The 16912-nt window shown below is 37.0% G+C and overlaps 1 protein-coding gene across 5 annotated transcripts in view; it reads left to right on the plus strand.

The window, feature by feature from the left end:
* The window catches only part of NDUFAF5 (NADH:ubiquinone oxidoreductase complex assembly factor 5), a gene marked incomplete at its 5' end in the record, with an annotated part of 32858 nt that overhangs the window by 5349 nt on the left and 10597 nt on the right, over positions 1-16912 (plus strand). For 3 of the 5 annotated variants that reach the window (XR_013831603.1, XR_013831604.1, XR_013831606.1), the window contains 7 exons: positions 117-180; positions 1443-1490; positions 2768-2871; positions 5775-5814; positions 8582-8779; positions 12718-12778; positions 14311-14400. Coding sequence is in view for 1 of the 5 variants with exons in the window: in XM_079945132.1 (XP_079801258.1) it covers positions 117-180; positions 1443-1490; positions 2768-2871; positions 5775-5814; positions 8582-8779; positions 12718-12778 (515 nt within the window). The remainder of the gene's footprint in view (positions 1-116; positions 181-1442; positions 1491-2767; positions 2872-5774; positions 5815-8581; positions 8780-12717; positions 12779-14310; positions 14401-16912) is intronic. The other 2 variants (XR_013831605.1, XM_079945132.1) reach the window with 1 other exon arrangement.

Genomic DNA, 16912 nt, shown 5'->3' on the forward strand with positions numbered 1-16912 from the left:
ATAACTTTTTTGAAAGCTGTGTTCACTAAAACGTTTTTACTTAAGAAAATTAGTTTTTAATAGTTATTTATGGACTATTTTTATAGACAAATATGACTTCTGTGTCTGTTTTTCAGAGATTTCCCCCTTGCTTTGGATGTCGGTTGTGGAAGAGGTTATATAGCACAACATTTGAATAAGGTATATTTATTTGATGACTTAATTTACTTTGAGAAATAAAATTGGCTAATTTTAAGGGAAGACTTTCCTAATCAATTTGTATCATATTTAGATTTTGATTATATCAGAATTTCTCATTTCTTTGTTTTTTTTGAAGTGATGGAACCAGTGGTTGTTTTGTGTCTACTCCTAAGTAGTTTATTCTTAAATTGTTTTTTCTTTTCTTTGAATCCATTTTATACGGTGTTCCTACTGATAGTTTCTTTAAGTCTATGTAAGATACATTGTACTTTATTACCACTTTGTTCAAATATTTTTAATAATTCACAATAAAAATCACATTGACATTCATTTGGAAGTTGTGAGTAAGCTAATACTTTATCTATGAAAAATATTCATTTCATCAGTTGGTTAGAAATCTTGTGTGTGATGAAATATAAGTAGCCTTTATTAATGCTTATACCATTTTATTTTTCAATTTGTAATTCAGACCAAAAACATTTATTAATTGTTTTAGCCCCTCTATGTAGCACACTGTGCTGGACACAAATTAAAGTGGGATTTCTATATCAAATCTACTTAGAAAAAAAGTACACTTGAGCCAAGGCAGGAGGAGGGGTGTGTATGAGCCTCTCCAAATACTGTTATTGATAATAGTAAATGCCATGGAAATGGTACAGTCATTAAACTGCAACAGGAGTCAAGGGAAAGGAAAATCAGTAGGGTTTCATTTGATTAAAGGCTTCTGAAAGGGCACAGAATCTGACCTGGGATTTGAAAGAATCTGGATTGGTGTTTCATAGGCATTGGAAGTAAGGGCATAGCAGGAGGGAAGGTGGAGGTAGAAAGCTGTAGGGTGTGATACAGTGATGTTTAAGAAAGATTAATTTGGGGATGGTATGCAGGAGGGATCTTCTGTGGTACAAGAGTGGGGACTAGCTCTCAGCATATTATGCCATGGAAAAGTTAACACATAGCCTTAACCCAGTGGAGTAAATTAAGGATGCTGATTATTCATACCTGTGTTCTCCATTTTATTAAATATTGTTAAATATATTACATGTAGGGTTGACTGCATATATTTAATTCTATGTAACTTAATATGTGTTATTAAAAGTATTTGTGTACCATACTAATTACATGCAGAAAAATACCCTTACAAAGCTGAAAATTAATCTATAATTATCACTTTTTCCTTTACTAATTTCAACAGTTGTTTTGTTTGATTTGTTACTAGTTTTTTTTTGTTTTTGTATTATCTGATCAACTTTATTCCTTTTCAGGAAACTGTTGGAAAGTTTTTCCAAACAGACATTGCAGAAAATGCTTTGGTAGGTAGCTTTTTAATACTGTAGGTTTCTGATCTCCTGGTTTGTTTTTTAGTTCTTTACTTTTTTATTTCCTTCAAAATGAAATTAGCTGTTTTTTTCCTGATTATAAATGTAACAAACATAAAGGAAAGTAAAACAGTACAGGAAGTATAATGGAGGAAGGAAAAATCACTCTTAGTCCCACCACTCAGAGGCAACCACTGGTGACATTGTGGTCTCCACCTTGTAGGCATATAATATCTCCCCAACACTGTTTTATACAAACATTATTATGCTAACATGCCATATTTTTCATAGAATACCACTCTTTTATATCAATAAATGGTATATATATATATATATATATATACACACACACACACACACCCCTATTTATACAGCTATATAGTATTCCAGCATACGAATATTCCACGATTTATTTAGCTAAATTTCTTTGAAGGACAGTTGTATTTCTAGTATCTCAGTAACCAACACTGTGATGAACATCCTTATATAAAGCAATTTTGATTTATTTTCTCCCAGGGAATAAATTCCTAATAGTGGAATGTATGGATTCATTGATGTTCAGCTTTAAATTTTTAATATACATCTCCAGACTGCCGTTAGAAAGACTGAAGAACAGAATTAAAAGAAAGCACTCTTTTCTCCTTCTCTTTGGCAACACTGGGCCATTTATTTTGTCTTTGTCAATGTAATAGGCAGAAAGTAGAATTTCATTGTTTTTATTTACATTTCTTTGTTTACTAGAGTAGCCAAATAGCTCTTGATGTCTTTTGGCTATTGTTTTTTTTCAATTTGTGAATTTTGTAAGTAATTTTTATGATGTGCCTGTACCTTAGTCCTTTATCTACTTTAACCTTGGCATGTTCTTATTCTAGGTGGTTTGTAAGAACTTGCTTTTTAGGGATATTAGTTTTTCTTCATATATTTAAAAAATATTTTCCCAAATATATTGTTTACATTGTTTATTGCTTTTTAGAAGTTTTTGATTAGTTTATCATCAAGTATATCAGTCTTTACAATTTCTGTTTTTTGAGTCACGTTTACTTAGGCATTTTCATCTAAGAGTATAAAAGTGTTCACCCATATTTTCATCTAGCAGTTTTCTGGCTTCAATTATTCCACTGAAACTTTTAATTTTTTTAATTTTTATTTTTTAGAAGGACTAGAAACTACCAAGTAAATATAACATTGACTTAAGTTTAACAAACAATGATTGTGTTAATAATTAAGATGTTATATACATGTGTTTTGAACGTCTGTTTTTTAACTTTTAGAAAAATGCCTTAGAAATGGAAATTCCTACTGTCAGTGTTTTAGCTGATGAAGAATTTCTTCCCTTCAGAGAAAATATATTTGATCTGGTGGTTAGCAGTTTAAGGTTGGTAATCTATTTGTGCTTTTAAAAAATATATGTTAAAAATAGATAATTTATGCTATAAAATTTTAATATTATAAGGTAAATAAAATAGATAACAGAGTAAATATCTTAATAACTTATCTTAAGTCACAAACCAGTTTTCTCTGGTAAAGAATTATGGATTATATGCTCCCTAGTGGGGATAAGTGATATAGTACCTCAACTTTTTTTCCTCCCCAACTTTCCTTAATTTGCTAAAGTTTATCTGTGTTAGAAGGATTTTCCTCGCTGACGTAACCTAGTTACATGTTGATGGGGCAAGAGTTTGAAAGAGTATACTGGCTCCAATATTCAGATGTTAGAACACCCTTATAAACTCATTCTGGCAAATAAGGAAAAGCTCATATTTCCTTTAACTTTAATTCTTCTACACAGAGACGTAGTTCTCAAGGTTACTTTTTCCCTTTGTACTTCCTACCATGTCCCTCCACATTTATTACAAAAACATATATTATAAATGTTTGTTGAATAGATTATAATGTACAAGGCACTGAGCTCGATGCTTTGGGGAATTGAAAAATGAATTCAGACAGGAATCCTGTCCTCAAAGACCTCAACATCTAATAGAGAAAATAAAGTATTCTGTGTGGTGCCTTATTTCTCCTTATTAGTATAGTGAGATTTTTTTTCAAAGATTCAACAGCCATTTTAATGGCTGTTTTTAGGGTGACCTGTCATTATGGTTTGCCCAAGACTTTACCAGTGTTAGCACTGAAAGGCCTGTGTCTCAGGAAACCCCTCAGTTCCAGGCAAACTGGGAGAGTTGGTCACCCTTGCTGTTTTCTTTAGTGAGTTTGTAATTTTTTCTCTGCTTTTTGAGGTGTGCTGAACAAACTTAGAAAAGTATTCCGATTCTATTGTGAAATGGAAAACATTACACGTACTTGGTCTAAGGGAAAGAGCCCTGGGCAGAGAGTCAGAACCTGAGTTTTAACTTTAGCTCCTGTGCTTGTTATTTGCAAGTAACTACTGTAATTCTGTCACTTTCAGTTTCCCCGTAAGTATGATAGAGTTTATAATATGACCTCAATTTTTAAAGTATCAAATAATTGATAGAAAGCATTATGAAAGATAAATGTGAGCTTAACATAGTATGGTTTGAAATGGGTCTTCGGTGCTCTCCTGGAATTCAGCTAAGAGGATGCCAGCTCTACCAGGAAAGTGTGACCATACTCTACAGAGACTGAGTCTTGTGGTTATACAACACCACACTCTGGGAGAGGATCAAATAGAGTCCAAAGACAATGCAAGACATTTCTAAAATTAAGTTTTAAGTATATAGAACTTTGAGTTTATTTATTCTTTTTTATAATCTTAAAAAATATGGGATATTATTTATCAGAAAACTCATTGAGTTATTTTTGATGAGTAATACTGTTTGCCTTGGGAAAATTATAGGTCTGATGAAGTGGCTTCCCCACCTCACCCCGCGAAAGTAGGACTTAGAATTCTATATATATCTAGCTTAATTGTTTGATTTAATTGGTGAACTTCCTTGAATATGTCATCAGGTCCTTATTTTTACTATTTCAAATAATTTCTCAGAATAGCACTGTTTAAATGAGATGCCAGATAGGGATGATTTTTACTTTATTTTTTTCCCCAGCTTTATTGAGATATTATTTATATATAACATACGTAAGTTTAAGGTGTACCATATGATGATCAAATACATATATATATTGCAAAATGATTACCACAATAAGGTTAGTTAACAATTTTCATCCCTTCACATAATTGCAATTTTTTGTGTATGTATGTGGTGATAACATTTAAGATCTACTCTCTTAAAAACCTTCAATTATATAATACAGTGTTGTTAATTATAGTCACCGTGCTGTGTATTAGATCCCCAAATCTTGTTTATCGTAAAGCTGGGAGTTTGTATCCTTTGAACATCTCCCTGTTTCCCTCTGCCCCTGGCAGCCACCATTCTACTCTGTTTCTATGTGTTTGGCTTTTTTAGATTCTGCATATAAGTGAGAACATACAGTATTTTTCTTCCTTCGTCTTGCTTATTTCACTTAGCATAATGCCCTCAAGGTCCATCCATGTTGACCCAAAAGGCAGGATTTCCTTCTTTTTTATGGGTGAATAATATTCCTCTCTCTCTGTGTGTGTGTGTGTGTGTGTGTGTGTGTGTCTGTGTCTGTGTACACACCACATCTTTTTTATCCATTCATCTCTTAATGGACACTTGGATTGTTTCCATACCTTGGCTACTGTGAATAATACTGCTATGAACATGGGAATACAGGTATCTCTTCAAGATAATGACTTTACTTCCTTCAGATAAATATCTAGATGTGGGATTGCTGGATCATATGGTAGTTCAATTTTTAATTTTTTGAGGAACCTTCATACTGTTTTCCACAGCAGCTGTTCCAGTTTATGTTCCCACCAACAATGCACAAAGGGTCTCTTTTCTCCACATCCTCACCAACCTTTGTCATCTCTTTTTCTTAATGCACATCCTGATAGGTATAAGGTAACATCTCATTGTGGTTTTGATTTGCATTTCCCTAATTATTAGTGTTGTTGAGCATCTTTTCATATACCTGTTGGCCATTTGTATGTATGCTTTAGAAAAGCTGACTTTTACTTTATTCATTGAAGACTATTTGGAGAGATAATCATATCAGGAAAGTGATATACTGTCACATTTTCTCCTGCAACAGAAGGAAGGTAATTCCCTAGGAATATTTTTTATTTTAAAACTTGTATGAAAACAATCAATGAATTTTGATATGCAATTTCAAACATCAAAATGTACACCTTTTTTGTGGCTTATCATTATACTAGTGCTGCTCGTACTAATTAATTATACACATTAAGCTAAAACAAATGTGTGTTTTATATTTTAGTTTGCACTGGGTGAATGACCTTCCTAGAGCACTTGAACAGGTAAAAATCTTAGTGTTGATTCTAATAGCCTGTGTTATTTTGTTTATTATTAGCAACTTATAGATGTTTCTGTTTTTACACAGAAACTTATAGATGTTTTCCATTTTATATTTTTGACAATTGGAAACGGAAGCAAATAAAAAATTGATTATCTTCTGTCGGCCAGATACACTTGGTGCCCTTTGGCATATTAAGAAGTACATTAGTGACTCCCTGTTCCCTGAGAATTAAGAAATCTAATTATGGAGATGTTACTAAAGTTTTCATAAATATTTAAGACTTGTACAAAATAATACTAATATCATAAGACATTTTCTGTGTGGCTTTCTTTTCTTCCTGCACTGCCTATAAATTTTTTGTGGGTGAGAACCTATTTGTTCCTACAGTGTTTGTATCTCCCCCATACCTTATACTTAGGCAATGCTAGTAAATGCTTCTCGGTTGATATTGATCAACAAACAGATGAAGGGTGGGTAAAAAGCATCGTGTTCCAAGGAGGGAAGGAGATCACTGTGGCTTGGAGTGGCCTAGGAAACCTTTAAGAGGAAGGAATTTCTTGAACAGGGCCTCAAAGGGTAGGTCAGATTTGGAGTGGGAATACGCTCCAGGAAGGCAGAATCCCGGGGTAGATGGGAGGTGTAAGAGACTCAGGAGCCTGAAAGGACAAAGAGGAAGCCTGTTAGAGAATTAGTATAGTGCCAGGTGTAGATGAGGAATTTTGGGACCAGATTTAGGCAGACTCAGGTGACAGATTAAGGAATTAGGAGTTTTTTCTTAAGGCAATTCAGAGCCACTGGAGAATTTTGAAGAGGAAAGTAACATGATTAAAAAGCTGGTAGGCAGGATAATAACTACCATATCTTAAGCATATACTGTTTGCCAATCACTGTGCTCTGTTTTATATATGTGTTAAATAACTCTGCAGGATAGCTTCATTTTGCTGATTAGAAAACTGATGCTGGAATTTGGTTACATGGAAGAGAGACTGTTTCAGTGGCCCAGGCATGAGATACACTAAACCTATGTGGCAATGGTAGGAGTTAAAAAGAAGAGAAGGGTATTTAGGACTCTGCAAAGTAAGAGTCAACAGTTTGGTGGCTGGTTAGAGCTGAAGATCAAAAAGAGTCAGGAGTCAAAGCTTGCCTTAAAGTTTTGAGTCTGGATGACTGGAGAATAATTAGTAAAAGTAGGGGAAAGAATGGTAGTGATCAGATAAAGGGAATAGAAAATGGTAATTAACAGAAATATGGCATTTGGAAAAGGGAGTTGGTTTGAGAAAAAGTGTTGTGTGTGTGTTGGATGTACTGGGGAAGGGGAGGGAGTAAGTTTATCAAGAGACAGATATTCATGGCGCACAGGCAGCTAAAGACAAATTTAGAGTTCTGGGAAGCTCAAGGTAGAGATTGGAAAGTGATCCTTGTGAAATCCATGGGAACTGATAAGCCCTCTGTGGTAGAGAGAAGTTGAAGAGAGCTGAGGACTAAATTCTAGGTACGTTATATTAGAGTTTGGTGGCAAGAGAAAGAAGTAACACTAAAGGGGCAGAAGAAAAAAACCAAAAGATTTTACAGTTGGTTTGCTTATATACTGTTTTGTAATTGCTTCATAATGTATTAAATGTAAATCCAAGATGCATACTTGAATTAGAAGAGCCTACTAAAAAAAAAAAAAAGAAGAGCCTACTGTGATTTGGGTTCTGATGTACTTCAGAATCCACCCTGTCCTGTAATGTTCCTCGTTGTTGAGAATAGTCAGAGTCAAAACTAGTTAAAGATTGTAGTTCTAAGAGTCATTGAGTAAACATTTATGATCTGGAATTCATTCTGGCTGCTATTTTGCTCAAGTTATAAATTAAAACTGGTTTTTGTTTTAAAGCTGAAAAATAAGTTGGTTACTTCTTAATTCTGTATGTTACTAGATTAATATGTTAATATTTTAACTAAAATGTTACTAGATTAATGTTGTGAATCATAATGGTTTCTCTGTAAATCAATTTTTTCTGCATAATAAGCCACCTCAGCTTTTTGTTTTAAAAATAATTAGCTCACAATTTTGTGAATTAGGGATTTGAGCTGGACTTAGGAAATTCTTCTGGGTCTGGCTTGGCTCACCCGTGTGTCTGATATGCCAATGGATTGTCTTGGAGCTGTCGGATGGCTTCAGCTGGGACGCCTGGCTGATCTCTCATCCTTCACCAGGCCAGCTCAGGCTTGTTCACAACGTGGTGGCCAGACGGGGCTCCTAGAGAGCAGGTGGAAGCAGCAAGGCCATTGAGACCTCGGCTTGACACTGACACACTGTCAACTTGCTCTGCATTCTTTTGGTCAGTGCAAGTCACAAGGCTAGCCCAGATTCCAGGAGGGGGAAGTAGCCTCCATCCCTTAATGGGAGTTGTTGTTGAGCAGCGTTTCAGAGGGCACGGATACAGGGAGGATGGTGATTTTTGTACTCTACCACACTTTAAAATTTTTTTCTTTCAATATTTTACTGATTATAAGAGTCAGTTTTGTCTATTATAAAAAATTAAAAACATATAAAATATTTTATAGATATTAACACTATCAGTAAATGTCTATCTTCACAACAATATTATACTGCAATGCCTTTCTGATAGTTGGTTGTCTAAGTGTTATTTAATAAATTATCTGGTTATTAATTTGACAAAATAAGAATGGTAATCATAAAATATTGATCTAGATACCATATATCCTTTTAACATTTTTATATGTAAAATTTTGAATAGTTTTGTTGTTTATATTTATTTCAGATTCATTGTGTTTTAAAACCAGATGGAGTGTTTATTGGTGCATTGTTTGGAGGTGACACTCTCTATGAACTCCGGTGTTCATTACAGTTAGCGGAAACAGAAAGGGAAGGAGGATTTTCTCCACACGTCTCTCCTTTCACTGCTGTCAATGACCTAGGACATCTGCTCGGGAGAGCCGGCTTTAATACGCTGACTGTGGTAACTATCAAGAGAATTGAGTAACCCATTAATTACACAGTTCAGAAATAATCACTCTCTCTTTTTATCTTGATTGACACAAGGTAGGAATGTAAAACTTCTATTATCCATTACCTGAATAAGTAACTCAAACAAAGAATGTACCTCAGTTAACAAGGAGGCTATTTTCTAAGACACGCTACTCCATCACAGTCTTCAAATCCAGAGATAGGTGTAACATGAGAGTTAGAGCATCCCAGAGGGGGAGGGAAGCGGGTGTACGGGAGCATTCACAGCATTGCCTCTACCACCAGCCCTCAAGTGAAGTGGTGCCGTGTGAGGCAGAAATGAGAGAGCGTGCATTCACGAGGCCCTGGGTTAGATCCAGGTAGAGAAGGGAGGACAGGGGGCTGTACACCATCAGGACTGGAGAGATCTGGGAAGAGGACCCGAGACCATCAGCGATGAAGAAACATGGAGTCACCATGGTGCAGTGATGGTGCAGGGTGCTGGTGTCTGACAGTATAATTTGGATCCTTACCTTGCCCCTTTACTAGCTAGGGGAATTTGGGGGGTTTACTTCACCTCTCTGAGCATTCATTTTTAAAAAAAAATGCAAATGTTACTCACCACAGGTGGCCGTTAGGATTAAATAATTTAAAGGGTGTAAAGTACCTGGACCTTCACAATAAATGCTCAATAAGTCCTAGTTCCTGCCTTCCTCTCTCCTCCTCCCTCTACTCCTAACACTTTCCAGGCCAAGGCTTCCCGCAGGGACGCATCCAGACAGGGATTCCCCCTTCAAACCTCCTTCAGCAACAAAGTCATTCTAAAAGATGTCATTACTGCCTTCCAGAGAATGGACTTGCCATGATTTTCCAAACCCCTCAGGCCTAAAAACATCTCTAAACCTGATTAGAAGAGATAGGAATTTTTTTAATGAAGAAAGCTTCTCATTGCATAATTAGAGACTGTAAACTTAAAGTAACTTTTTAAGGAGATGTAGTGTGAGTGTGTTTCATAAAATCAACCTACCGAAAATGGCTTGTCATATCCTTCCGTGCTTTGATAGAAAGCAAGGAGCGTAGACCAGCAGGGCCTCTGATGTTGGGAAGGGGTTTCCCTTCTAGGGAAGGGAAGAGACAGAGACTGGGAACTGACGACAACCCTCACGGAGTGATGTTGAAGAACTCGTGCCCAGTCAAACAGGTTAGTCAGCAGTATTAAGGGACTCAAAATTCATTGCCCATTAGGAAAAAGATGAGACTTCTACTGAGTCATCGAAAGAAAGTTAAATTATGTTAACCACTTGCAGTTTTCTATGTTTGTAAAGTGAGTTGTGTGTTCTAGAAAGATTTCTACTAAAAATGTTTAACCTGACATTATAACATTTCATAGCCTACATTTCTGTTAATTGGGAATTCAAATAATTCAGAATACCTTCCATATACTTCTCCAAAATTGAGCAGAATGACTCAAACATTAATATAATGCAAAAATATTGCTGTATAATCTTCTCCATAGTTTATAAAATTAGTTGCTAATTTAATATATAAAATCTATAGAAATTTGTTCCTTGAGACATATACATTGTTTCTAAAGTGCTGTATTAACATTGCATCCTAATTCATTTTCTAAAACTCCCATGCAAGAAAGCTTTTAGATAATCAATTATACAGGTTTATGTTTCATACATTAGATATGTTACTTTTATACTGCGATGGATTTTTATTTGTAAAGTGAGATCAAGTTAAATTAATATCATGTAATTATATTTACATTTATATGACCCTCTTAGTGAATTATTTTTAGAGTTAGTTGGCATTCTTAATGAAGCTCATTTCCTTTTAGAATGGTTTCCAGGCTAGTATATTAGAAGAAAACTGCAAATATGGTCCCCCATCTTAATTTGAATAAGACCTTTGACAAGGCTGTTGTAGTACTCTTGATTGAGAAGGAGATGGTGCTTTTAGTTGCTTTCGTTGAATTGTTTTCAAAGGATATTGTTTAATGGTTAGGCATTAGCTGGGAGGAAATTTATTTTTAATCTTAGAATCTCTTTTTAAAAATAATTTCCCCATGTAGAAAAATATATACAAGGGACTATCCAGAGATGATCTTATTAAAAAGTGCACATACAACCTGATCCATGCATATGTTTTTTAAAAAAATGAAAAAAAACACAAACAAACCATGTATAGAGAGAATAAGAGAGTGGGTCCAAAATGAACAGAAGTCTCCTCCTGCCTTCTGACACCCCGTTCCTTTCCACAAGGATGACTTTGGTTAACTGTCTTATATATCCTTTCAGAACACTTTTTCCTCACAGACTGGAGTACAGTTATATCACTTAAATGTACACATGCAACAATATATACTCTTCTGCTTTTTTCTATATGCACTCTTTTTTTTCCCCCAGACAATAACATATCTTGGAGATCCTCCCGTACAAACATACATCTACCACATTCTTTTTTGACAGCTATATAGTATTTCATTGAATAGATATACTTTATTTAACCTGCTGTCTGTAAATGGACATTTAAATTGTTTCCAGTTTGTTGTTTGTTTTTTTTATACTCTTTCAAAAAATGCTGCAGTGAATTTTCTTTTACATAATCGGTCAGATCAATTTCTAGCAATGGTATTGCCTAGTCAAAGAATATGCATTTCAAATTTTGACAGTAAAATTACTGTCCATAAGGTAGCATTAATTGACATGCCTCATCAACAGTGTATGTTAATCCGCTGCTTATACTTTTGTTTTGTATCTCTAATGTTAAAATAGTAATTGGTCATTTTGTTTTGCATTTCTTTAGGAATTAGAATGGATGTTTTTGATAAGTGTTCCTTAGGGTTTTGTATTTGATTCTGTGCAACATTAAAGTCCAAAATTGGGAGGTGTAGTTAACATATTAGATAAAGCTACAGAATACAAAAAGATCTAGATACTTCAAAAGTGGTTAGTGCCAATAGGATGAAGTTTGAGATATGTGCAGCATTTTGATAGCAAACTTGAAAAAAAAGTGTCCTGTATTCAGGGCTAGTTTCCAGTGTAGGCAAACTCCTACATCTGAGTGGTTAACACAGGAGTTTTTCACATCACAGCCATGCTGGTTGGGCAGCTCCTCTCCATCCCGTAGTTGTGCCATCTCGGCCTTGTATCCTTTAAGGTCACTGCAGCAGAGACGGCCTGGAAAAGGCTCACTAGCTCTTTATTACCTTGCCTCCACCTCACTTTTCTTTTGCCAGGAGAAATGTCTGGGGTTGTGAAGTGTCAAGGAGTACCTGGATGTTTGGGGAGCATCAGTGGTCTCTGCCACTGTACCAACAGTGAACTCCTGTATCAAACTTCAAAAAGAGTGGGGTATCATTGCTCAGCAGTTCACTTGAGAAATAAACTGTATGTGCCAGCCATGTGCCCTTTCCTAAACTAGTCTGTGTAGTATTGCTGCATCACTGGGAGTAGAATGAAAGCATCTTGGGAGATGACCGTTTTTGGCTTTATTCTGCGTGTCACATTTTGAGAGAGAGTGAGATTGATATTGACTATGTAGAGAAAAATGAAGTCAGCACATGTAAGGATCTATAAATTTTGTCTAAAAGCCTAACCCCTCCCCCTAAAAAAATTATAGTGTCCTGGAAGAGTTTTCAAAGACTTGAAGAAAAGGGTAATTGTTTGCAGAGTACAGAATAGACTTTATTCTGTGTTAATCCCAAGGAGAGAATTAGAACCAGTTGATGGAGTTATAGAAAGATTACTGTTAGAATGGCAAGCATTTATTCTGCAATTTGAAATCTTTGTAAATCAAGTGTAAGCCAGATGACGTCTGTGAAGAATACTGTAAAGAAGATTCCTGCTTACCGTGAGAGATTGGTCTGGGCAATCTCTACAACCTCTTTTCTAATCTGGATTTTTGGTAATGAATGCCAAAGGATTTGTCTTTCTTTTTGAATAGGACACTGATGAAATTCAAGTTAACTATCCTGGAATGTTTGAATTGATGGAAGATTTACAAGGTAAGACACTTTAAAGAATTTTTAGACTCCATATGAGAGTCGTATTTTGAGGGCTGGCTATGGCAAGCACTGGGGCCAAGCACTAGAGATACACTGGGTGAGGAGAAAGCGGACTGTCTTCATGGAGTTTATTCTGTAAAATGGGTGAGGCCGACATGAGGCAGCTGCCACAAAGATAAACGTTAAACTAGAATTGTGGTAAGTGCTGTGAAGTAGAGGAACTTAGAGCTGTGACTGCCTGTGAAAGGCTGGCAGGACTTTCTTTTTTTTTATTAACATCTTTATTGGAGTATAATTGCTTTACAGTGTTGTGTTAGTTTCTGCTGTATAACAAAGTGAATCAGCTATACATATACAAATATCCCCATATCTCCTCCCTCTTGCGTCTCCCTCCCACCCTCCCTTTCCCATCCCTCTAGGTGGTCACAAAGCACCGAGCTCATCTCCCTGTGCTATGCAGCTGCTTTCCACCAGCCATCCATTCTACAATTGGTTGTGTATATATATGTCCATGACACTCTCTCATCTCGTCCCAGCCCACCCCTCCCCCTTCCTGTGTCCTCAAGCCCACTCTCTACGTCTGCGTCTTTATTCCTGTCCTGGCAGGACTTTCTTGAAGGAGCATATGAGGGTGGTAGAACACCTCAGTGACTTTCTCCAGCAACACTTGGCAGCTCAGATCCAGGCACAGGTAGAAAGAAAGCAGGTAGTTGGGTTAGTGTAGGATTGCGGGTTGCCAGGGGGTTAGGTGGGATAGGTCCTGGTGTGGGAGAGTCAACAAAGTCCTGTCTGAGGAAGTGATGGTTGTGCCCTAAAAAATGAAGCGGGGTCACTAGGCAAAGCAGGGAGGAATTGAGTCCCAGCCACGGAGAACAGCATGTGCAAAGGCCCTGTTGCAAGAAAGAACGTGGCAAGAACTGAAAGAAGGGCATTTTGGCCAGAATACAGGGAGTAAAAAGAAAAGTTGACTGATTAAATTGGTAGGTAAATGGGGGCCTTGTAACCTTTGTTAAGATTGTTTGTCTTTATCTTAAAAGGCCCCTTTGAGGTATTTTAATGGGGGGAGGGGTCATGATGTCAGATTTGTATTTTTTTTTAAATGGATTGGCAGATAAACTAGTAGGAGACTTAACAGCTGCAAAGCTTACTGAGAAATGGTGGTGGTTTGGACTAAGGTGGTGGCAGTGGAGATGGAGAGAAGTGAATGGATTCTGGACATGTTTACGAGATAATTGTGACAGTTCTTGCTGATGGATTACACATGGGCCGATGAAGGAGAGAGACATTTCAAACATAGCACTGAGTTTCTGGCTCTCCTATCCAGATAGATGGTGCCCTTCATTGATAGAGAAACAGTAGAAGATAACCAAGTATGGGCAGGGACAGCTCTTGAGTTCACACTTGGGCATGTTGGATTGGAAACGCTTTTGAAATAGCTGAAACAAGACGTCAGGTAGGCAGTTGAGTGTGTGGCTGTGTAGCTCAGAGGAGGCTACTGGCCCAGGTAAACATTGTGAGTCATTTGTGAATAGGTGGTGTTGGAAGCAGTAGAGAGGTCATGGCCTGGGAGAAGCTTTGAGGAGCAGCAAGGACACAAACCCAACCTCCCAACCCCGAAAGAGGTGAGGCTGCCGACTGTTGCACTGTTGCACTGTTGCACTTGCTTCTGTAATAACCCTCTGGTAACTACTTTACCCCTGTCCTACAAGTCAGAAATATTATGCCCAAAGAGAACACTTGCCTGTTAGTGGTGGAACTGGGTGCTAAACTCTTGCCTTCTTGACCCCTGTTCTGGCACTCTCTTGACTGACTCTCTTGCTTCTCGTAGCTGCCCATTTGTAACAAAGTCCATTTTACCTATCATTCAGCCTCCTCTGAGTACGGTGCTTCTGTCAGCTTTATAAGGGGAAAGATATGTAGTCAAAAACTTACTCTCGTAGTCACACTTTTTTTTTAATTGGAGTATAGTTGGTTTACAATGTTGTGTTAGTTTCAGGTATACAGCAAAATGAATCAGTTATACATATACATATATCCACTCTTTTTTTAGATTCTTTTCACAAATAGGCCATTACAGAGTATTGAGTAGAGTTCCCTGTGGTATACAGTAGGTCCTTATTATTTTATATATTGTAGTGTGTATATGTCAACCACAATCTCCCAATTTATCCTTCCCCCACCCTTACCCCGTGGTAACCATAAGTTTGTTTTCTACATCTGTAACTCTATTTCTGTTTTGTAGATAAGTTCATTTGTACCCTTTTTTTAGATTCCACATATAAGCCATATTATATTATATTTGTCTTTCTCTGTCTTACTTCACTCAGTATGACAATCACTAGGGCCATCCATGTTGCTGCAAATGGCATTATTTCGTTCTTTTTTATGACTGAGTAGTATTCCATTGTATATATATATCACATCATCTTTATCCATTCCTCTGTTGATGCACATTTAGGTTGCTTCCATGTCCTAACTATTGGAAATAGTGCAGCAGTGAACACTGGGGTGCATGTATCTTTTCGAATTATGGTTTTCTCCAGATATATGCCCAGGAGTGGGATTGCTGGATCATATGGTAGCTCTATTTTTAGTTTTTTAAGGAACCTCCCTACTGCTCTCCATAGTGGTTTTACCAACTTACATTTCCCACCAACAGTGTAGTAGTGTTCCCTTTTCTCCACACCCTCTCCAGCATTTATTGTTTGTAGATTTTTTGATGATGGCCATTCTGACCCGTGTGAGATGATACCTCATTGTAGTTTTTGTTTGCATTTCTCTAATAATTAGTGATGTTAAACATATTTTCATGTGCCTTTTTAAAAAATAAATATATTTATTTATTTTGGCTGCATTGGGGTTCTTTTAACATTTTTATTGGAGTATAATTGCTTTACAATTGTGTGTTAGTTTCTGCTTTATAACAAAGTGAATCAGTTATACGTATACATATATCCCCATATCTCTTCCCTCTTGCGTCTTCCTCCCTCCCACCCTCCCTATCCCACCCTTCTAGCTGGTCACAAAGCACTGAGCTGATCTCCCTGTGCTATGTGACTGCTTCCCACTAGCTATCTATTTCACATTTGGTAGTGTATATATGTCCATATATACACTACCACTCTCTCACTTTGTCCCAGCTTACCCTTCCCCCTCCCCGTGTCCTCAAGTCCATTCTCTAGTAGGTCTGCGTCTTTATTCCTGTCTTGCCCCTAGGTTCTTCATGACCTTTTTTTTTTTTTTAGATTCCATATATATGTGTTAGCATACGGTATTTAACCATCTGTATGTCTTCTTTGGGGAAATATCTATTTAGATCTTCTGCCCATTTATTTTAAAATTAATTAATTAATTTATTTTTGGTTGCATTGGGTCTTTGTTGCTGTGTGTGGGCTTTCTCTAGTTGTGGCGAGCGGGGGCTACTCTTCGTTGCATTGCACGGGCTTCTCATTGCAGTGGCTTCTCTTGTTGTGGAGCATGGGCTTTAGGCGCATGGGCTTCAGTAGTTGTGGCACACAGGCTCAGTAGTTGTGGCGCCCAGGCTTAGTTGCTCCGTAGCATGTGGGATCTTCCTGGACGAGGGCTCGAACACGTGTTCCCTGCACTGGCGGGCAGGTTCTCAACCACTGCGCCAGCAGGGAAGCCCTTCTGCCCATTTTTTGATTGTGTCGTTTGTTTTTTCTGATATTGAGTTGCATGAACCGTTTATATATTTTTTAGATTAATCCCTTGTCAGCTGCTTTGTTTCCAAATATTTTCTCCCATTCTGAGGGCTGTCTTTTCGTTTTGTTTATGGTTTCCTTCACTGTGCAAAAGATTTTAAGTCACTCTTCACTCATTCTAGTTTAATTAGGGATTGGCAGCCTTAACATGCATGCCCAAGGTGACGGGGGACCAATAATAAATCACACAGCCCCTCCTGAGGTGCACTTGGCTCCTCCTACTGTAATCACAGAGACCCTTCATCCGAAGGCTTGAGAGGTGGTGATAGGCTGACGATTTATCATTCAGACTCTACTGCCAAAAATATTTTTCAAATACAGCATTTAGTTTTGTTCTGCTATGTAATAAATGCTGTGTTCATGATTCATTTCAAGAAGGAAAAGAGAAAGAGACTAGAAATTAGACCTATCA

This window comes from Stenella coeruleoalba, assembly GCF_951394435.1.
Source record: "Stenella coeruleoalba genome assembly, chromosome: 15".
In the NCBI taxonomy this organism is placed as follows: domain Eukaryota; kingdom Metazoa; phylum Chordata; class Mammalia; order Artiodactyla; family Delphinidae; genus Stenella; species Stenella coeruleoalba.